The following is a 23,118-nucleotide window of genomic DNA, read 5'->3' as shown; positions in this document are numbered from 1 at the left end:
TTTTTACTCAGCAGGCCATCACCACAAGCGAGGCCTATGGCTTAACGTGCAGGTAATCCGGTTGGCACCCGGACCACTATCCAATATGAGTCACCATCTAGTGGGGACCACTTGGTAGGTCAGCTTGCACACACGGACCAGGGGGTACCTTTGGCCTCGTCCTAGGTGAGTTTGTCCATCTAATTCAGACCCCTCGATAGGGGGCATTTCGGGTGAACAACAGTTCTATGACCATTCGTTTTGGCGGAGTTGCAGGACCTCTGTGCACTTCTTCAACTTCCAGATGGTATTTTTGTCTTCGGAAGAGACCTCTCAGCTTAGTGCATCCCTTTAGCAGTCCAAGTAGCCCTGCTCCAGTCTTTCCACTGAAGGATGAGGTCTCCCTTTTGATTGACGATTCCAGCCTTTAGTGGGAACATTGCCTCTAATTCTAGAGGCAGGGGTTACTGACTTACCCAGCAGATGTTTTTTCTTGAACAGGGTGGGATGCAGGTGGCATACACTCATCTAGACTTCTTCGGCTGATAGAAGACCCTTGATCAGGATACACCAGGATGGATGCTACCGGAGTAGAGTGATACTTTTTAGATACATTGAGTGGCTATTGGGGCCTCTCTTGGAGGCAGCTAGTTAAGTGCTTGGTTTCATCCTTTATGCTGTTTCGGTTTCTACCTTATATCAGTCCTTTTCACATACAGTTTTTTAGATCTGGGTTGCAGAGTACTAGCAATGCTTCCATCATTTTCACCTACTATGGGAGAGCTGGCCCAGTTCGTATCATATGGGAGTTAAATCAGGTCGTTCAGACAGTCTACTTCTTATACATTGCCTAGACTTCCATGATGCGCGGAGATCTTAGGCCTCTGAGGGTTTCCCAAGTAGCCTACCGCCTACAATAGAGCTTCCACTGGTAGGTGATGACAGGTCATGGCAGACGTCTGGACTCTCCGACTTTCCAAAGGAATCTTGGTCTTTCCTTATTAGGGCAGGATACTCCTGTCCCAGCTTGGGCGAAGTATTTTGAATGTCAGTTTGCTTAGGATTCTCTGCTTGAGTCCAGACCTCTCGTTCATCATGGAAGATGCCCTCAGACATCTCCCATAGTATCTTGACAGACATTTCCTAAGGTTGTCCTCTTGTACCCAATTTCTTTTTGGTCATTTAGTTTATTGGCAGGACTATTGGTATCACTATTTGGAAGGCTCCTGTCCTTTCGGATTAGGGTTGTCTAAATAAGATTAAGGAACAAGGGCCCTAAAAGGTCACTTTTCTGCCATTTAATTTAGCATCTGTTTCATAGGTTGAGAAATTATCGGCAGCGCTTGGCAATATCCTTCTTTTTATTTCTTGCAGGTCTAAATTGAACTAGGGTAGACTTCCAAAAGCCAAGTTCCTGCCTTGGCTATCCTAGTCCAGGGGAATTTATCTTATAGGCCAGGAGTCAGGACTGCCTGCCTGAGCAGGGATAATTCGCAGCCACCATATTAGTCCCTGAGATTCGGGAGACCTCTAGGGGTCCATCTGTCCTTCAATCCTCCCCCTTTTGTACCAATCGGAGAAATCTCTCCAGTTTGTTTGTTTTTTGTGATTTTTCTCTCTCCTTCTCCGGGACAGCATTCGGATGTTTGGCTCCCTCCTTTCGCCTTAGCAGAACTCTCCGCCTTTTCATTTTAATGAGGAGATTACTCTCTCTTCTTTAGGTACTTTTCCTCTCGTCTCCCTGAGAGATTCTCAGGTAGTTGGATGTAGTCAGAAGCTGGGCAGCTCTGCCTGTCTCTCAAAGCTTCGTTCAGATGCCTTATGGCAATGTTCCCAAACTCTAGTCCTCAAGGCCCACCAGCAGGTCATGTTTTCAGGATTTCCTTAGTATTGCACAGGTGATAATTTCATCACCTGAAAAGGCAATAATTCCATCACCTGTGCAATACTAACGAAATCCTGAAAACATGATTTGTTGGTGGGCCTTGAGGACCAAAGTTGGGCAACCCTGCATTAGGGTCGTTCTGGTATGCTGGATTAGATCAGACATTAGCAAGGCTTATAGGGCAGGTGCCAGTGCTCCCCCATTCAGGCTTAGGGTGCACTCTGCGTGGACTTCAAGAGCTTTCCGGGCAGTTCTTCACCAGGTACCAACCCTGCAGCTCCGTAAAGCAGCTACTTGCTCATCAGTGCATACCTTTTCCAAGTTTTACATGTTTCACACTTTTCCTTCGGCAGATGCAAATCTGGGGAGGACAATACTGCAGACAGCAGTTGCCCAGGCACCTGCTTAAGCAATGGTGGAAAACATTCTCTTGTAACTGTATAATTTTTGTTATTCCCACCCCTTGGACAGCTTTGGGACATCCCACGGTTACTGTGTCCCCCAATAAAACAAACGAGAAATGAGGATTTTTTTTTTTTGCTCACCATAAAATCTCTTTCTTGTAGTCTTCATTGGGGGACTCCGCTCCCACCCTTCCTTGCCCGGTTGGGTGTGCATTATTTTCCTTTTCGTGCTTTAATTCCTTTTGGCTTTCTTTCATAGCTTTTAGACTAAACTGAAGAGCCTGGTGCCAGCAGGCAAGGTATAATCTACTGGCAAGGAGCAAATTTTCAATTAGTTGCATTAATAGTGTCAGCCTCCAGGTGGCAGCAGACTATTCCACGGTTCGTGTCACCCAATGGGACTGCGTGAAAGGGTTTTTACGGTGAGTAAAAAATCCTCATTTTCTCCTCAGCGCTGTATTAACAGCTAAAAGAAAAAAAGGGATTTGGTACCATGTTAGCCAGTTGAAAAAAGATTGCTCTCAGTGGGAAAAACAAGATAACTTGCAGTTATGACACCTTTTAATGGCTAACAAAAATAAAATAAATGATGTTACAAGGCAAGGTTTCGGGACAACTTAGGTCCCTTCCTCAGGCATGGTGTCATATAACATGATATATAAAGAAACACCAAATATATGTGTGGCGCCCCTGAGGGTTCGGTCGCCACAGAGTTATTGCATCTCATCCAGAGATGTGGTACCTCACTCTCAGGTAAGGAAGGAGTACAGCTCAGGACCCTAACACTACATCCACTGCACCATATTTCCGGGGAACAGGGCGAGATTGCTCCTACGGGAGAGCACAGTCCCTGATCCCTGCCTGGAGTGGGGAGGAACCACTTAGAGAGGGGGAACTATGTAGTGCATGGGTGGAGGACGTAGATCCTGGGAGCACTGGAGTAGGACTATAAGAGGGAGGAGCCATCTTAGATCAGTGTTCAGTTCAGTCCAGACAGAGTTCAGTCTGAGGAGAAGTGACAGGAGCAGAGGCTCTGCATGAGCTCTGCTCCACAGGCGGGCCTAGTCAGGAGGCCTGAGCCTGAGGAGGAGAGGGAGCGGTAGGCTCCAGGAACGAGAAGAGAAGGGACCCTAGGGGCACGGGCCGTGCAGCAAGCCACCCGTACGCCCGCTGCTACCAGGAGGTAGAGGGGGGTCAGGCCAGATAAAGGGAACCGGTCCCTCAACTAGCACGGAGCTACAAGGCCCAACTAGGAAACCGGAGGCTGTAGCACTTCAAGTACCGCAGTCCACAAGTCCACACCAGTACACTAAGAAGGTAGCCACATAGAACCCAGGGGACGGAACACACGTCGCCCGCCAAGGCCCGAGGATACCGGATAGAAGTGCCACTGGGTGTGAGGTGCAGGGAGCAGGCCAGAGAGAGGACACACAGAAGGGGGTCCTGTTAAATGCTCCGGAGTTACCTGAGGGTCGGCTGAACCCCTCACTGCGTGAACACAGGACACCGTGGGCCTTGCACTGGCGCCTGTATCTGGAACTGCTACAATTGTGAGTAAAAGACCTGAGACTGCATCATACGGACTCTGTGTTCATTACTGACTCCCTGCACTATAACCACCAACATCCACGCACGCTGCCCTGAAGCTACTCTCTTCCTGTGGGGAGTTACACTACCTTAGCTGCTATACCACCAGCTTCAGAGGACTGTTCCGCAGCGGTGGTTCCTTAATTGGATTAGATTAGTGGTGTGAAAGTTTTATTGACCCAGTATCCATGTAAGATCATAGGCCTGGTGCCCTCACTGTCCCTGGGGCAGATTCCTCAGATTGTGTAGTGAGACATAAATCCTCCTGACAGATTTATTCCTGTGTGGAGGGTGCCAAAGACCCTAATCAGTTTGTATTCCCAAACCCTTCGATGTTTTTGCGATTTAAAGTTTCCTTTTAATATGACAACTTTCATATTGTTGATGATGTGTCCTGGACCACAGAAATGTTTGGCCACCGGTACCTGTTTTTTTTTATCTGTAAATGTGTGGCGATGAGACCTCATCCTTGCTCTCAGTTTCTGTCTTGTTTCTTCCACATAGAGACCCCCAATAGGACATATAGCGCAGAGAATTAAGTACACCACATTGGAAGAGGAACATGTGAATATCCCAGGAATCTAATAGTCCTGCTGTGTGTTGGGAATCTGTATCCTGTCTTTGGTGTCTACATGGGTGCAGGTTTTTCTCATTGCAAGGATAGCTTCCTCTTGGTGTATCTGAGGGCATTGAACTTTGGATCATGATGTTTCTTAAATTTGTTGGTAGCCTGTAGAACAGCAAGGGAGGGTCTTTGAATACTGTTTTTAGCCGGTCATCCTTGTGTAGGATGTGGTGAAGTTTTTTAGCAGTTTTTCTCAGTATCGCAAGCTGTGGTTTGTAGGTCACCACCAGAGGTACACAATTATTCTCCTCTTTTTCTCCGTACTGAAGTAATTGACAGTATTAACAGCTGTAACTCAGTACAGCAGTATAATGTCTTCCATGTTGCTTCTGAACAAGTGCTACATAGGGATAGGAGAGCAGGAACCCTCCAGGTCTGTGTGTGCTGCGTATGGGAAACATCATAGCCCCTAGACTCCTCCAACTATTGAGATCCATAACAAAGGACGATGATAATCACTTTCCTTATTAAGTGTTTAATATCAGATAAGAAACTTTTCAAACATGTTCTATTGTATGAGGAAATTGGATAATGCAAAAATACATAAAATAACAATTGTCAGCATTTTAGTTTATTAAGGCAGTATACGCTTTGACAGTCTTAATATACATTGATTGCTAGTCTTGCTATATTAAATGTACAATGATTCATTTCTAAAATACAAGGTTAATTTAAGACCTCTCGCACATGACAGTGTCTTGTACATGGGGGCCTTATGATCCTGTATTTTGGAGCCATAGGCACTCTGCCATGTGGTTCCTCTGTATAACATGTTGTTATCATGGAGATATTCTCTAGAAGCAATGCCACAATGTCCCCCATAAAATTGAAAGCATATAGTATGGGTTCGTAGATTTCCCCATGTGACTATTATGGCTCCATTTAACCAGGATCTTGTATGGGGCTTGTTACGTCAGCCCTGAGACTCTACACCGTTATTGCTAACTTCACATTTTCTTCTTCTTCTCTCCTAGGAACAGAAAAACAAAATAAATTCAGGGGATTGATTTGACAAATTCCGCAAAAGAATCCCAACGGACTCCATTAAAAGTGTTTTCCACTTTTAGAAAAGTGGATCATCAGTCGACCAGATAGTAGTAAAAGAACAAATACAGATAGTACTCACCCTGTCTTGGGCCAGCGCCGTCTTCCCACCACTGCTCTGATATCTGTGTTGTGACTGTAGCACTGACATTATGATTACAATAAACATTACCACTGCAGCCAATCACTGAACGCAGCAGTTCTGCTGTTGCTGGCGGCGTGAATGAGGCCAGTGATTGGATGCAGCTGTGATGTGTCACTCTCAACGTGACATCACCACTGCAGCCAAAACAGAGACACGGGAGAAATTGTAGAGAGCCGGCACTGGACCAAGGGAGGGTGAGTACTATCTGTATTCGTATTCAAAATCCAATCAAGTCAGTTCGGTCCACTATTCAAAAAGTGGAAAACCCCATTAATTATAATGAGGTCTGTTCCATTCCCGTCATGTTCTCCATCATTTAATCAAAATAAATAGCACTGTGTGCTATTCTGTTTTTTGTTGTTTTTAAGTTAAAAGGGGTTATCTGGGACTATTTATTTATTTTTCGCTATGGGATTTAGAAGTGATAGGCAGGTACTTTCCAACTACCTGATTGTTCTATCCGACGCCAAGTCCGAACAGTCACGGACCGCTCATGCCGGCGATTCTGCTGCTTCATGTCCACAGAGCAGCTCTTCCTTTTCCAGGCTGCTCTGTCGACATGATGAGGTTGCTGAGGTCATGGTGACTGACAGATGGTTTGTGTAGTTTGACAGCAGACTTCCCCCTGCCTATCAGCATGGCATCGGCAATGATGTCCCGTCAACAAAGCAGAGCGGAAGAGAAGCCACTGCTCTGACGTGACATCACCGGAAGCCACAGAATAGTCGGCAGGAGCAGTCTATAACCACTATGAGCCGGCAGAGATCGGCGCCAGGCAGGCTTCCTCCTTGTTTGTTCTTAGGTCTATAGTAAAAAATAAAATAGTCCCGGATACCCCCTAGAAAAGCTGGCAACACTGCTGTAGAAATACATATGCTTGAGAAAAGGACAGTAGTCCTATAATATTGTAGCGAAGACCTCAGCCAAAACTGAAGAAGACGAAATTGGTAAATCTTGCTGCAAATATATATCTTATTTGGATCCGCCGCAAAAGGAAAGACAGATACCATCCAACGATTGACCAATGGATGGTCTTTGTCAAGGGCATCAGGAAGGTGGTGCATAGGTAAGGAGCCGTATGTATCATCTGTTGTTTGAAACGTTGGACGGTATCTGTCTTTCCTTTTGCGCCGGATACAAATAAAATACATATTTGTAGCAAGCTTTACCGTTTCTATCTTCTTCGATGCTGAGGTCTTCACTAGACTTTTTAAATGCCAGAGACCTTGATGGAAAGTCAATGGACCATGTTTGGCAATAGGTGGCTTTTGGGTACGTAGCTTACAGCTCCTTCCCCTGCATGAATTCTTTTCTCAAGATCGGAGTAGAAGCACAGAATTTCCTAACACTGATGTGACCCTAGATTTTGGTATTTACTGAAAATAATATTGTTACCTGTATAATGTATTACAGCAATGAAAATTAGTGAGATGAAGTTGAGATGGGATACATTATATAGTAAATAATGGAAGTGGCAGTGGAAATGTTTTACAGTGTTAGTCTATTATTGATACATCATTGTCTGTTCTTCAGCACATTGTATTTATTTGCTAGGATCAATGATGCTTGAAGATCACAGTAGACATCACGTGTAATCACCTAGATGCTGGAAATAACGGTCCGAAGTTCCGAATCTGTGGTGCTGCTCTTTCTACTGACTGACGTGACGCGGCCAAACATCTCTGGCTTGAAACATCCGAAGTGTTTTAAAACTTTCAGAGCATCGTTCCTGAACTTGGCCCCCACAAATGCGTAGAGCAACGGATTCAAACAACTGTGCAGATATCCAAATAGTTCTGTGACCGTTATCGTTATAGGCAAATTATTCTTAACCGCGCAACTCTTTATCCATCCATATTGATCCAAAGTATCCAGAAATACCGCCACATTAAACGGGGTCCAGCACAAGAAGAAGACGCCCGTGATCACCAGAGCAACTCTGACGGCTTTTTTCTTCTCTCGTCTCGGGGATCTACATAGGGTAACTATTATGCGGGAATAGCATATGATCATGATGATCATTGGAAGTAAAAATCCCACGATGTGATTAATAAATCTTCCGATTTGCCACCAAATATTGCTGGGAAAATAGTTTTGGTTGTACGTGCACCATGTATAATTATCTAGTTGGTGGGTTCCCAAAATAAACATATTTGGCACTGAAAGCAAAAAGCAAAAAATCCACACAAAAATGCAATAGAAGTGAATTGTCTTAATGCTTCGGTTCTTGAAGGTGTGAATAGCATAGACTATAGATAGGTAGCGATCAATACTGATACACCCCAGGAGAAGACTACTGCAATAGAAATTTAGACGACTGATGGCTCCAACAACCTTACAGAGGAAATCCCCAAATTTCCACCCAACTATAGATTCTGTAATCGCAAAAGGGAAAGTAACGAGCATCAGCAAATCTGCAATTGCCAAGTGCAAAAGGAAATAGTCAGTACTGGATCGCGAGCGATGTTTTGTCAATAGAATGAAGAGGACGAGGATATTTCCCACCGCTCCAACCACAAAAACCAGGCTGTAGAGTACTGGGATTACGACAAGATAGAGTTTGTTGTGTTTCTCGTGTTCTTGTAGGTCTTCATCCAAGGAACTCTCACATGCAAAGTCGATGTAGTTCTCGCTAAAATTATATGTAGCGTCAGAATAATTAATTACCTGTTTGTAAAACACAAAAAAAGAGAAACATTCGTGTTCAGTATAAAATGTGAAAGGACAAGAAATAAATAACAAAGCAGTGATTGAGGCAAAAGCTGGCCCCCGACTTCTTGTTAATCAAAAGATTAGCAAGCAGTAGGGTACACTGATGGATGGAGGATGACTGCTGGATCAGACTACACAGAGTTTGTGACTCGCCCCCTGGGCCGTGGGGTACCCGGAACCGGGCTTCAGTGCGATGATGGGGGTAGTAGTGGCAACCCGATCCCGTGGCTCAGGGTGGTCAGACCAAATTGTGTGGCAGTCTATTTGTAGAGTTATGGAATGTCCGACTACGCCACCCGTGGATTGCGGTCAGGGATGACCGCCGCTGCAAGGCAGACCGCTGAGGCTGATGTTGGTGTGCAGCACAGGGATAGGATAACTCCCCACGGGAAGAGTGTAGCCTCAGGGCAATGTAGGTGGATGCTGGGGGTGATGGTGCAGGCGTAGCATAAATCACACAGAGTCCAATGGTGCAGTTCAGGCCTTTTACTCACAGTTGATATCCAAGTCACTTCTGTCAGCAATGACTGCCCAAGCCGTGCTGCGTCCACCAGGTGAGAGGCTCGGTGAACCCCCAGGCAATTCAGGAGCATGGCACAGGACCCCCTTCTATCCTTTCTCTGGCCTCTCGTGCCCCACCAGTGACCACGCTTCTGTCCAGCTGCCTCGGGCCTTCTTTGGTAAAACTTGGCGCAAGTTTCCCTGACCCTATATGGTGCCTTCCTAGCGGGTGTAGCAAGGGGTCGCACCAATAAATAATCACGACCTCCGGTTCTTGGCTGAGGGATAATTTACCTCCACCAACTTGGGAATCCGGTACCCTTCCACGACCTGACCCTTCTCCCGATATAACGCTGGTTTGCAACGGTTGCTGTCCGTTCTGCTCTCTTAGGGTCCCTTCTGCCTTCTTGTTTCTGGAGCCTTCCTACTCCTCTGTCTCTCCTCTTTCCTTCCTTCTCCTTCTCTCTTCTCCTCTCGGGCCCCGGCCTTCTCCCCAGGCCTGACTCGTGGAGCTGAGCTCAGGCTGAGCCACAGCTCCCTGTCAGCCCTCTCTGGCTGAACTACTTCTCTTTACTGAACACTGACTAAAGATGGCTCCCCCCTTTTATCTACCTCTGTGTCTGAGCTCAGGTGACCTGCACCCAATGAGCTCCTTCCTATGCTCCAGAAACTGTCCCCTTCTGCTCCTACATCACTGGGTTCTCCCCCCCCCCCCTCCCCACTCCAGCCAGGGACATGGTCAGTTGTGCCTGCATAAATGGGAGCACCGTCGAGCTGTCCCCCGGAAATGGGGTGAGTGTGTGTATGCAGCTAACTGAGCCCTGGTCCATACTCCATCCTTACCTGGGAGTGGAATATCACACCTCTGGTTGAGGTGCAATACCCCTGTAGCAACCGAACCCTCGGGGCGCTACATTCCCCCCCTGGTAAACCACAGCACGTCCTCGGGCTGGAACAAAGCAAAAGACAATTCAAGAACATGCAATTTTATGTATCCATATACAAAACCATAAACCATTATTATTCATCCCTTTATGGGAGGCAACTTTTCTCTTTTCCAATACTTTTCTTTATTATGACATTATAAGGCATTTTTAATATTACCGGAACTTCTTTTACCAACAACATTTTCACTATTATGTAACTCTTTTAGCAGCATATAAAACTTTTCAGGTAAAACATTTAAATTCTCTTCTTCACTGGCCACTGTGCAACTTGCGACCAGGTGTCCATTTTTCTATTAAGTGCAAAACTTCAGCAAACTTTCAAACATGAGGGACTCGCTCGTAAACCCTCAACGTAGGCCCTGGGCGTGGCTGCAGGGCATAGGTGATCCGGTGATTGGACCACACCTTCGGCCACGCCAAATGAGTTTTTGTCCAGAGGTAGACGTTGCAGTACTTTTATAAAACCAATAGGGGGCGCTTTAAGAAGCGCAACTATTTACAGGGGTTGGCCGCTCCCAGTTCTCGGCCGGATGGGAAAGGGGAATGGCTGCTCTCAGTCCTCAGCCAGGTGGGGAAGAGGGATGGCTGCTCTCAGTCCTCAGCCAGGTGGGGAAGAGGGATGGCTGCTCTCAGTCCTCAGCCAGGTGACTTGGGGATTAACTTTGAACAGGCAACAGTCCCAACGGGGGCAACAAAAACAGTTCCTTGTACCCTGTCGGGTAACTACTCACACTTGCTCATCAGTAGCGATATCCCCCCGATGCTCCTCCTTCCTCCTCATACTGATCTTCAGACCCGTCCGGGTCCTCTTGGTATCCAGGTTCTGGTTCAGGGTGCTGCTCCTCTCTTATCCTCTGGACATGAAGGGCATACCATCCTTTCAGGCCTCGGTGTCGGGTGTAGGACACCAAGTCTCCCGGGAACAGATCCCGTTCCGGGTGGCCTTCTGGCAGGTGGCTCTCCACATCTCTCTGGGTAACGAACACATCCGTGTCCGTGGTCGGGTCTCGGATGAAACCCCATCCCTGCTCCTGCTGGAACTTGACTACGATCCCGATGATTCTGGGACTTCGCGCAGCTTGGGGGTCTCGCTGGACACTCATCTTCTGCTCCGCGCTCCGGGCCTGCAGCTGTTCCTGCCTCTGTCGCCGTGTCCGCCTCTCCTGCTCGAACTGCACCACCTGTCGGTGACAGAACTCCCGTCTGCGGGCTGCGGCCGCCTGCGTCTCCTGCGAGAACCCCATGAGGTCCTCTCGTGTCGGGTCCCACTCATATTGGACCTCCTCGACATGGGGGGGGGTGGGGAACTTCAACGGGCCGTGGGTCAGGTGGGAGTGAAAGCAGAGGAGCTCCGGCCTCCGCGGGCAGGCTTTTCCGCAGACTGGGGTGCACCCATCCCTCTGGTACGGGGACTGGCTCTCCATCCGGACCGGACAGTTGGGCATACAGGTCCGCGCCCAGGGGTGGTGGTTTCGAGACCGGGGGCGCACGCGGTTGGGAGGCGCCTGGGGTGGTCAGGCCTTGCGACCGGGCCTGGAGCGGGCCGCTTCCTACCGCGCCCTGGGTCAGGGGGCACGACGGGGGGCGTGGTTCAGCGGTGGTCTTCGTGGCTTGCGGCCCCGGTGTTTGCAGCGGGAGCGTGGAAGCTGCAGCGGCTCCCGGGACTTCTGGCTCCGCGGCGGCATCTAGGGGTAAGGCTACGGCGTCAGGACCCAGGGCAGGGGCGTCCACCTCACTTGCCTCCTCTGCAGCGTCGTCCTCGGCCTCCGGTCTCCTCTCTCCGTCCTCGGGGGCAGGCGCGCTGCCGGGTGCTGGCAGCATCTATTGCTGCCGGGTCGCCACCCGCCGGGCCATCTCCTCTCTCCACCCGGCGATAACGTCCCTCTGCGCTCGGACCATCCTCCGGTGCAGCTCCTCCAGTGCAGTCCGCAGGAACTTAGGGTCTTCTGCGGGGAGCTGAGCCATCAGCTCCGTGAGGCTGTACGGGGACGCCTCGGCCCGCAGCAGGCCGCTTGCCAGGGTGCTGGAGTTGACGCTCCTCTCCATCTCCGGGTGTGGTCTGGCGAGACTGATCCAAACCACACCCTGCCCCGCGATTTTCTTCTCTTTCCGCCCCTGTTGGGGGTGGTCCCGGGGCGACCTGCTGACAATCACTCTCAGGGGCAGCCCCCCCACGTTGATGGACATCTCCACAGCTGCACTCATGGCTGTTGGGGATGGGCTCCTTCTTTGGCGCCATTCTGGGACCTGGCCCACGATGGGAGGTGGCTTCCTGTTGTCTTTTGGCGCGAACATTATGGTGTCCGTTCTGCCGGGGCGGGCACCATCTTCAATACAGTGAAACAGTCTCTTGTCAGGCATGCAATACCAGTTAGTGGAGGGTTGGTCAGAATCCTGCCGACTACGCCAAAGCTGACTCGCCCCCTGGGCCCGGAACCGGGCTTCAGTGCGATGATGGGGGTAGTAGTGGCAACCCGATCCCGTGGCTCAGGGTGGTCAGACCAAATTGTGTGGCAGTCTATTTGTAGAGTTATGGAATGTCCGACTACGCCACCCGTGGATTGCGGTCAGGGATGACCGCCGCTGCAAGGCAGACCACTGAGGCTGATGTTGGTGTGCAGCACAGGGATAGGATAACTCCCCACGGGAAGAGTGTAGCCTCAGGGCAATGTAGGTGGATGCTGGGGGTGATGGTGCAGGCGTAGCATAAATCACACAGAGTCCAATGGTGCAGTTCAGGCCTTTTACTCACAGTTGATATCCAAGTCACTTCTGTCAGCAATGACTGCCCAAGCCGTGCTGCGTCCACCAGGTGAGGGGCTCGGTCAACCCCCAGGCAATTCAGGAGCATGGCACAGGACCCCCTTCTATCCTTTCTCTGGCCTCTCGTGCCCCACCAGTGACCACGCTTCTGTCCAGCTGCCTCGGGCCTTCTTTGGTAAAACTTGGCGCCAGTTTCCCTGACCCTATGTGGTGCCTTCCTAGCGGGTGTAGCAAGCGGTCGCACCAATAAATGATCACGACCTCCGGTTCTTGGCTGAGGGATAATTTACCTCCACCAACTTGGGAATCCGGTACCTTTCCACGACCTGACCCTTCACCCGATATAACGCGGGTTTGCAACGGTTGCTGTCCGTTCTGCTCTCTTAGGGTCCCTTCTGCCTTCTTGTTTCTGGAGCCTTCCTACTCCTCTGTCTCTCCTCTTTCCTTCCTTCTCCTTCTTCTCTCTTCTCCTCTCGGGCCCCGGCCTTCTCCCCTGGCCTGCCTCGTGGAGCTGAGCTCAGGCTGAGCCACAGCTCCCTGTCAGCCCTCTCTGGCTGAACTACTTCTCTTTGCTGAACACTGACTAAAGATGGCTCCCCCCTTTTATCTACCTCTGTGTCTGAGCTCAGGTGACCTGAACCCAATGAGCTCCTTCCTATGCTCCAGAAACCGTCCCCTTCTGCTCCTACATCACTGGGTTCTCTCCCCCCCCCCTCCCCACTCCAGCCAGGGACATGGTCAGTTGTGCCTGCATAAATGGGAGCACCGTCGAGCTGTCCCCCGGAAATGGGGTGAGTGTGTGTATGCAGCTAACTGAGCCCTGGTCCATACTCCATCCTTACCTGGGAGTGGAATATCACACCTCTGGTTGAGGTGCAATACCCCTGTAGCAACCAAACCCACGGGGCGCTACATTTGTTTCTTAGGCCACATTTACACGTTCAATATTTGGTCAGCATTTTACATCAGTATGTGTAAGCCAAAACCAGGAGTGGGTGAAAAATGCAGAAGTGGTGACCTGTTTCTATTATACTTTTCCTCTGATTGTTCCACTCCTGGTTTTGGCTACAAATACTGATGTAAAATGCTGACCAAAAACTGAACATGGCCCTTAGGCCTTCTTCACATGTCCGTTTTTCATGTCCATATGCGGTCCATTTTTTTAAGGATCGCAAATACAGACACACGCACACCCATTGTATTCAATGGTGGTGCGCAAATGAATGTGCACATGCATGTGTGTCCATGTAAAAAAAAACACAGACATGTCCTTTTTTTTTTCTGGCACCACAAACAAAATGCATGCCTTTAACGTGCACACTTATGACACATGGATGACATCCGTGTGACACGTCCCAGAATTAAATGCTCTGGCGAACAGCGAGACCAGGCGACGCTGATGACAATTGTAGTCAGCACCGGCCAACTGTGTATCATACGTATTAAATCATTTAAAAAAAATATCATGGGGGTCCCCCTTCATTTTCCTAACCAGCTGGGGGCTGTTGTTAATATTCTGGGTAGGGGCCAGTAGCCATATATGTTCCCAGCCTATTAATAACAGCTCACAGCTGTTTGCTTAGCCTTTACTGGTTAGTAAAAAGGAGTAGCCCAAAATAATGACGTGGGGTCCCCCCCATACTTACTAACCAGCAAAGTCTAAACAGACAGCTACGGGCTGATATTAATAGGCTGGGAAAGGGCCATGGATATTGCCCCCCTCCCAGACTTGGAACAGCAGCCCTCAGCCACCCCAGAAATGGCACATCCATTAGATGCGCCAATTCTGGCGCTTAGCCTTGGCTCTTCCCACTTGCCCTGGTACGTTGCCAAGTGGGATAAGAGTTTTGGGGTTGATGTCAGCTGCTTTATATCCGCTGACATCAAGCCCAGGGGTTAGTAATGGAGAGGTGTCTATCAGTCACCCCCATTACTAAACTCGTAGTCAAATAAATGTTTCGGTCCCCACTTTTTACTAACCAGTAAAGGCTACACAGACAGCTGTGAGCTGTTATTAATAGGCTAGGAAACTTTATAGCTATTGGCCCTTTCCCAGAATAATAACAGTAGCCCCCAGCTGTTGGCTTCCCCTCAGCTGGTTTTAAAAATAAGGGGGACCCCACGCCATTTTTTTTATTTAATCATTAGATAAATACAAGTACAGAAAAGTCAACAAGCAAAGCACAGGATATATACATATATATACATATATAAAAAACGGATTCAGGTCTGAGGAACGGGCGGGCCAGTCCATAGCTTCAATGCACAGGGCGCTAGTGGCGACTTTGCCAATCCTGGTGTTCTGTGGCAAATGCCAAGCGTCTGCACGGTGTTGGGCTGTGAGCACAACCCCCATCTGTGGACGTCGGGCCCTCATACCACCCTCATGTAGTCGGTTTCTCATGTGTTCCTCCTTGCACAAAGGCGGAGGTAGCGGTCTTGCTGCTGGGTTGTTGCCCTCCCACGGCCCCCTCCATGTCTCCTGGTGTACTGGCCTGTCTCCTGGTATCACCTCCAGCCTCTGGACACTACGCTGACAGACACAGCAAACCTTCTTGCCTCAGCTCGCATTCATGTGCCATCCTGGATGAGCTGCACTACCTGAGCAACTTCTGTGGGTTGTAGAGTCTGACTCATGCTACCACGAGTGTGAAAGCACAACCAACATTCAAAAGTGACCAAAACATCAGCCAGAAAGCATTGGTACTGAGATGTGGTCTGTGGTCCCCACCTGCAGAACCACTCCTTTATTGAGTGTGTCTTGATAATTGCCAATAATTTCCATCTATTGTCTATTCCATTTGCACAACAGCATGTGAAATTGCTTGTCAATCAGTGTTGCTTCCTAAGTGGACAGTTTGATTTCACAGAAGTTTGATTTACTTGGAGTTATATTCTGTTGTTTAAGTGTTCCCTTAATTTTTTTGAGCAGTGTATATATATAATATCCCTCACATTTTTCTATCTATCTCTATCTTTGCACATCTAACAACTAAACATTTGTCATTTGTATTCTTCATTCTACTCCAGTACTTGTCACACTGAGACACTGATGGCACACGGACACAGACCCTGGATCTCACCGGTACTGATTTTTAGTCTGTAAGTGTGGAGACACATTGGTCTGCGTGTTAGACTATTTTTCATTAAAGGGACCTGACCGTGGATAGGTGATACCCGATCCACGGGCTGCATGTATCAGACGCTAGTTGTGCTTGATTTCAGCAAGATATGTTTGACTTTGAAACACTACATTGCAGTATCTTGTTAAAAATTATGTTCTCCTATATTTCACAATACAAACTGCATACCAGTCCTGATATTAAAGGGAACCTATTAGCTTTTTTTTGGCAATGGAAACTGACAGCAGCACAATGTAGGAACAGAGACCCTAATTCCAGTGATGTATCACTTAGTTTACTGGATGCAGCAATTATGATAGAATCACAGTTTTTTCTGCTGCTTATCTCCCAGTTCTCTGAATGCTGAGCTCTGTATAACTCCGCCCACATCACTGACTGGCAGCTTTCTGTGTTCATTGTGCATAGGCAGAAAACTGCCAATCATTGGTGGTGGCGGGTTATACACAATTCATCAATATGGTGGACTACATAGTAGCAGGTTTACTAGTGCTCTAATGATAATCACCTGCTGATAAAACAGTAAGTGACACATTAGATTTGGATGGCAAAAACCTTACCCCATGAACTATTTTATCATTTGATGCTGAACAGGACATAAGCTTCTAAATTAAAACCCCAAATACATGATATCCAATATGCTGCAATAGTGCACATATGAAATGGGAATATTTGCAATACAGGGGTTGTGCCTTTTGGACTACTTTTGTCTACTACAAAGGTACAAGGAGGTGTTATTGTGGCGCCCCTGCGGGTTCAGTCACCACAGAGGTACTGCATCTCACCCAGAGGTGTGGTATCAGGTAAGAAAGGAGTACAGCCCGGGACCCTAACACCTGCATCCAACACTACACTACTCCAGACCGGCAGGAGGGGCAAGATGCGCTGCTCCTCTGCTGAGCCTTGTCCCTGGCTGGAGTGGGGGAAACCAAAGTAGGGGGGACCATGTAGTGGGTCTGGGTGGAGGAAGAAGTTCAGGAGAGCTCAGTAAAAAGTGATATAAAAGAGAGGGTGGAACATTCTAGTGGAGCAGTTCCAGTCAGAAGAAGAAGTGAGAGAGAGTCAGAAGAGGAGTTGGGAGCAGGAGCTCTGCTCAGGGAAGCGTGGGCCTGAGTGAGGAGGCCCAGGAGAAGGAGAGGAGGAAGGAACGGGAGCAGAGAGAAGGCTCCAGGAGTGAAGAAAGGATCCCAGGGGTACGGGCAGTGCTGGAGGCCACCCGTACGCCCGAATCTACAAGGCGGTGGAGGGATCGGGTCGCAGAGGGGACCGGCCATAGGCGGATTATGATGAGGACGATCTGGGCTACCGCCCGGGGCCCCGAACCTCCAGGGGGCCTGGGGCTCCGGGGTGTCTATGGCCAGATTGTCCTCGTTATTGTCCGGCAGACAGTGGCGAGGGGGGCCCCCGGACCGCTCCCCCAGCAGCGGCGCACGGCCGCTGCTTCTTCTTCGGCCGGGCCAGCACTGCAGCAGTTACCTTCCCTGTGCTGGCCCGGCCGTGTCACTGCTAGGAGACACGGCCCTGTGCGCGGCCGTGTCTCCTAGCTGTGACGTCACGCAGTGCGCACCCGGCCTGCAGTGCTGCACGGGAAAGGACAGGACCACTGGAGCCGGGAGCAGGACCACTGGAGCCGAGCCGGGGGATGGTGAGTGTGTGTGTGTGTGTGTGTGTGTGTGCAGGCAGATATCATTGTGATGTCTGTTTATATGTATTTTTGTGTTTCAAATGTGTTTATGCGTGTATGCATATGTCTGTATATGTTTGTGTGCGTGTGTGACTGCGTGCGGCCTCCTGCTGAGTATAGATGGCGCCGTGCGGCCTCCTGCTGTCCCGGGGGGGGGGCGCCGTGCGGCCTCCCGCTGTGTATAGATGGCGCCGTGCAGCCTAACGCTGTGTATAGATGGCATCGTGCGCCCCCCTGCTGTGTATAGATGGCATCGTGCGGCCTCCCGCTGTATATTGATGGCGCCGTGCGGCCTCCCGCTGTGTATAGGTGGCGCCGTGCGGCCTCCCGCTGTGTATAGGTGCCGCCGTGCGGCCTCCCGCTGTGTATAGGTGGCGCCGTGCGGCCTCCCGCTGTGTATAGATGGCACCGTGCGGCCTCCCGCTGTGTATAGATGGCGCCGTGCGGCCTCCCGCTGTGTATAGATGGTGTCATGCGGCCTCCCACTGTGTATAGATGGCTAGGTGCGGCCTCCTGCTGTGTATAGATGGCTACGTGCGGCCTCCTGCTGTGCATAGATGGATACGTGCGGCCTCCTGCTGTGTATGTAGCACCCTGAGGATTCGGCTGCTACAGGGGTATTGCACCTCAATCCAGAGGTGTGATATTCCACTCCCGGGTAAGGATGGAGTGTGGATCTGAGCTCGGTAGGCTGCATGCACTACACACATCCCATTTCCGGGGAACAGGCCGACGGTACTCCCACTTAGAAATGTGCAGGTACGACCGAGTCTGTTCCTGGCTGGAGTGGGAGGGGGGTGGTACATCCCATGTAGTGTAGGGGCAGATAGGGGGAGCAGCCTGGGTAAAGATAGGAGCTCATTGGGTGCTGGTCACCTGAGCTCACACATAGAGGGTGTATATAAGGTGGGCACCAACTAAGATCAGGGTCAATCTGTCAGCCTTTGCAGAGGAGTCACAGGAAGAGGAGCAGAGCAGATCCAGAGAGAGAGAGGAGAAAGAAAGTGAGACCCAGAGGGGGAAACAGAAGAAAGGACTCTAAGACCCCAAATTAAATCCCCGGGTGAAGAGTCGGCATCAGGGTACCGGAACCCAAGCTGGTGGGGGCAAAAACACACCCCAGCCAGAGACCGGAGGCCGTGGGCAGCGTCTGCCACGGCCACCCATCACATCCACCCCGAAGGCACACCACATGAAGGGTCAGGGAACCCAGGGCCAAGGGTGTCCCAACAGAAGGCCCGAGGGAGCTGGACCTAGGTGGATTACTGGTGGGGACGGCCAGAGAACGGGACAGAAAGAGAGCTCAGGGCCACGCTCCGGACTTGCTTGGGGGTTGGCTGGATCCAGGACCTGGTGGACGCAGCACGGCTCGGGTGGTCACTTGAAGCTGGAGTGACCGGAACATCAGCAGTGAGTAAATACCCTAAACTGCACAACCCGACTCTGTCTTCCTTTAACATCTATGCTGCACCACTACAACCCCCATCCTCTGCACCTGACCCCCTGAGGCTATACCCCACCCGTTGGGGGTTATACCATCACAAGCTGCACCTACACCATCAGCCTCAGCGGACCCTGCTGCAGCGGCGGCCATAGTGACCGCAACACAACGGGTGGCGTAGTCGACATTAAGAACTTAATAACATCTGTAGGACTGCCACATACAACTGAGCTTGACGCCCTGGGCACGGGCCGGGTCACAGCCGCTCGGAGACTACAAACCCCCCCCATCTGATCCGGTGCCGGGTATTCCCCTCAAAAAGGAATATGTCCCAGGGGGCGCGTCAACTTTGGCGTAGTCGGCAGGATTACGTGCCCGCAACACCCGGGTACTGCGTGCCTGAAGAAAAGTGCAAGTTTACCTCAGAAAGAAGTCTCCCGCCGGTTCCGGAGGGTCCACGCCATCGGACTCCATCACCAGTCGTTTCCCGCCGATTGTCCGCCATTTCCAACTTGTTCCCGCCATCTGCAGAGTTTCCCGCCACTGGGCGACGCTTCCCGCCGAAACCGCAGATTTCCCGCCTTGGAAGAGCAGCGGACGCCATTATGGGCGTGCCAAAGGAGGGCAAGAGGCCACCTCCCATCGTGGGCCAGGACAGAAAATGGCGCCAAAAGTGGAAACCGCCCCCACCAACAGAGACTGTGATGCTGGAGGTGTCTGTCAGCGTGAAAGAACTACCCCTGGAGCTGACAGTCACCGAGTTGCCCCGGGACCGCCCTCGAAGTGGGAGGAGACGAAAGAAAAGAGCGAAGATGGGTGCCGCCTGGAGCAGTCTGGAGCGAGCGCACCCGGAGACAAGAAGTCTGGAGAGGAGTAGCAGAGAAGCTCACCCGGAGATGTCCAGAGAGCAGAGCAGCACCGGCCCGCTGGCCAGGAGCCTGCTGGAAGAAGAGCAGAGCAGCACCGGCCCGCTGGCCAGGAGCCTGCTGGAAGAAGAGCAGAGCAGCACCGACCCGTTGGTCAGGAGCCTGCTGGACACCACGACCCCACTAGGCCTAGTGGAGGTCCTTGCACAGCTCCCCCGAGACCGGGAGTGTGCGCAGACTGCCCTGGAGGGCCTCGCACGGAGGATGGCCCGGGTACAGCGCGAGATATTGGCGGAATGGAGCCGGGAGATGGCCCAGCAAGCTGAAACCAAGACGCAAGCTGAAACCAAGACCTGGAGCACGCCAGCCGAGATGAGGAAGGAGACCGCCTCTGAGGATGGCGCGGGAGGACCCAAGGCCGGAGACGGCGCCGAAGAGGGAGCCGAACGCATGGAGGCAGGTAAAGGGGACGCCTATACCCCAAGCCGTGACACCGCTTACCTGCCCCAGCTCCCCGTCGCAGAGCCCGAAAGTCCCCCTGCTGTGCCCGAAAACGCCATGTCACCGACGCAGACTAGGCCCCAACCGGAAGCCGCCGCCGCGACCCCTGTGACGTCACACGCCTCGACCCCGAGCGTGACCAAGCAGGAAGTACCACCAGCCTGGTCGCAGGGCCTAGAATTCCCGGGCGCCGCAACACCAACAGCGCCCCCTACCTCTGCGGAGCCTCCGGCCTGGTCGCAAGGCCAGGTAGCCCAGGGCGCCGCCGTATTAACGGTGCCCTTCACCTTCCAGGTGCCCCAGGCCTGGCCGCAAGGCCTGGGCAACCCGGGCGCCACCACCACCGCGCCCGCACCCGTAAAACCAAGGGTGCCGCGTCTGGGAGAGGACTTGTTTGCCCAGCACACGTGGCCGGACGGGCAGCCTTTCGTCTGGCCCCAGAAGTATTACGAACTGGAGCACCAGAGGAGGGTTGGGGCCATGTGTGCACCCCTGATTCCGGCTCCGAAGCCCGTAATAAGGATCTCGCCCCCGCTAGCGGAAGCACAGTTTGAGTGGGACCCCACCGGAGAAGATCTAATGGGGTTCACTCAGGAAACTAGGGCAGCTGCAGCAGAGCGTGCGGAGTGCTGCCGCCAACAGCTCGAGGAGTTTGCGAGGGAGCGGAGAGAGAGGCGGGTCCGGGAACAACAGGCCCAAATAAGGAGCGCCGAGCAAAAGAGCCGGACCAGGAGGGACCCCCGTGCAGCGCACAGTCCCCGTACCACCGGGACTGTAATCAAGTTCAACCAGCAGCATGGGTGGGGCTTCATTCGAGACAACAACACCCCCGGCGACGTCTTTGTCACGCGCAGAGACGTGGAGTCCCATCTGCCGGAGGGGCACAGAGGTCGTGACCTCTACATCGGAGACGAGGTCACCTTTACCCGGCACAAGTGTGCCAAAGGACCTTATGCCCTCCACGTACACCGCCTGACGGAGGAGGAGTTGCGGTGCGAGGAGGAGGAGCAAGAGGACCCGGACGGGTCTGAAGTAACAACCAGCTGTAAGCAAAGAGCAGGAGGAAGACGCCGTTGAGTGAGGCAGAGCAAGTGATGTAAATAGTTACCCGACCGGGTACCAAAGAAACTGTTGATACATATATATATAGTCCCCGTTGGGACCAGCTGAGTGAACTGTTTACCCGTTAACCCCTTAATCCCACAGGCTGAGGACTGTGAGCAGCCATTCCCTTCCCTCTACCTGGCCGAGGACTGAGAGCGGCCAACTTCCCCTGTATATAGTTGCGCTTCCTAAAGCGCCCCCTACCGGTTTTATAGGAAAACCAGTTTTTCTAAGAGACTGTTGCACTTTTCCCGGACACACGTTGCACAGTGTCCGGAGGAGGAACCTGAAACAAGAAACGACTACGAGAATGTTTATATGAAAAGTTTTATATATATAATGTTTTATATGTTTTATTATGTTTATATGAAAAAAAAAAAAATTTTTGTATGTTTTGGTGTTTTTGTCTTTACAGCCCGAGGACGTGCTGTGATTTACCAGGGGGGAATGTAGCACCCTGAGGATTCGGCTGCTACAGGGGTATTGCACCTCAATCCAGAGGTGTGATATTCCACTCCCGGGTAAGGATGGAGTGTGGATCTGAGCTCGGTAGGCTGCATGCACTACACACATCCCATTTCCGGGGAACAGGCCGACGGTACTCCCACTTAGAAATGTGCAGGTACGACCGAGTCTGTTCCTGGCTGGAGTGGGAGGGGGGTGGTACATCCCATGTAGTGTAGGGGCAGATAGGGGGAGCAGCCTGGGTAAAGATAGGAGCTCATTGGGTGCTGGTCACCTGAGCTCACACATAGAGGGTGTATATAAGGTGGGCACCAACTAAGATCAGGGTCAGTCTGTCAGCCTTTGCAGAGGAGTCACAGGAAGAGGAGCAGAGCAGATCCAGAGAGAGAGAGGAGAAAGAAAGTGAGACCCAGAGGGGGAAACAGAAGAAAGGACTCTAAGACCCCAAATTAAATCCCCGGGTGAAGAGTCGGCATCAGGGTACCGGAACCCAAGCTGGTGGGGGCAAAAACACACCCCAGCCAGAGACCGGAGGCCGTGGGCAGCGTCTGCCACGGCCACCCATCACATCCACCCCGAAGGCACACCACATGAAGGGTCAGGGAACCCAGGGCCAAGGGTGTCCCAACAGAAGGCCCGAGGGAGCTGGACCTAGGTGGATTACTGGTGGGGACGGCCAGAGAACGGGACAGAAAGAGAGCTCAGGGCCACGCTCCGGACTTGCTTGGGGGTTGGCTGGATCCAGGACCTGGTGGACGCAGCACGGCTCGGGTGGTCACTTGAAGCTGGAGTGACCGGAACATCAGCAGTGAGTAAATACCCTAAACTGCACAACCCGACTCTGTCTTCCTTTAACATCTATGCTGCACCACTACAACCCCCATCCTCTGCACCTGACCCCCTGAGGCTATACCCCACCCGTTGGGGGTTATACCATCACAAGCTGCACCTACACCATCAGCCTCAGCGGACCCTGCTGCAGCGGCGGCCATAGTGACCGCAACACAACGGGTGGCGTAGTCGACATTAAGAACTTAATAACATCTGTAGGACTGCCACATACAACTGAGCTTGACGCCCTGGGCACGGGCCGGGTCACAGCCGCTCGGAGACTACAAACCCCCCCCATCTGATCCGGTGCCGGGTATTCCCCTCAAAAAGGAATATGTCCCAGGGGGCGCGTCATGTATAGATGGTTACGTGTGCTCAATATTGAGTCCTACAATTAATGTAAGGCTATGTGCCCAAGATGAAGAAATGCTCCGGATTTTTTTTGAGCGTTTCTGCATCTCCCTGGCAGAAAAAACGCATGCGGATTGTACATG

General features: G+C 51.3%; 1 protein-coding gene and 1 long non-coding RNA gene across 2 annotated transcripts in view; one reads left to right on the top strand and one right to left on the bottom strand.

Moving 5' to 3' along the window:
- Positions 1-3,248: 3,248 nt before the first annotated feature.
- Positions 3,249-7,744, top strand: LOC141173217 (uncharacterized). Its single transcript, XR_012252614.1, has 2 exons — positions 3,249-3,818; positions 7,224-7,744. It is a non-coding gene; the product is annotated as an uncharacterized lncRNA (long non-coding RNA).
- CXCR5 (C-X-C motif chemokine receptor 5) overlaps positions 5,139-23,118 on the bottom strand; it is a 66,334-nt gene continuing 48,354 nt past the window's right edge. The window contains exons 2-3 of the mRNA XM_073657850.1: positions 7,269-8,336; positions 5,139-5,450 (exon numbers count right to left, since the gene is read on the bottom strand). Of these exons, the coding sequence (XP_073513951.1) occupies positions 7,269-8,336 (1,068 nt within the window). The 3' untranslated portion in view covers positions 5,139-5,450. The remainder of the gene's footprint in view (positions 5,451-7,268; positions 8,337-23,118) is intronic.

Source organism: Phyllobates terribilis, unplaced genomic scaffold (assembly GCF_046119375.1).
Source record: "Phyllobates terribilis strain yellow unplaced genomic scaffold, ASM4611937v1 Scaffold_12__6_contigs__length_324123572, whole genome shotgun sequence".
NCBI lineage: Eukaryota > Metazoa > Chordata > Amphibia > Anura > Dendrobatidae > Phyllobates > Phyllobates terribilis.
Note: the sequence above shows the minus strand (reverse complement) of the source record. Positions and strands in the feature narration are given on the sequence as shown.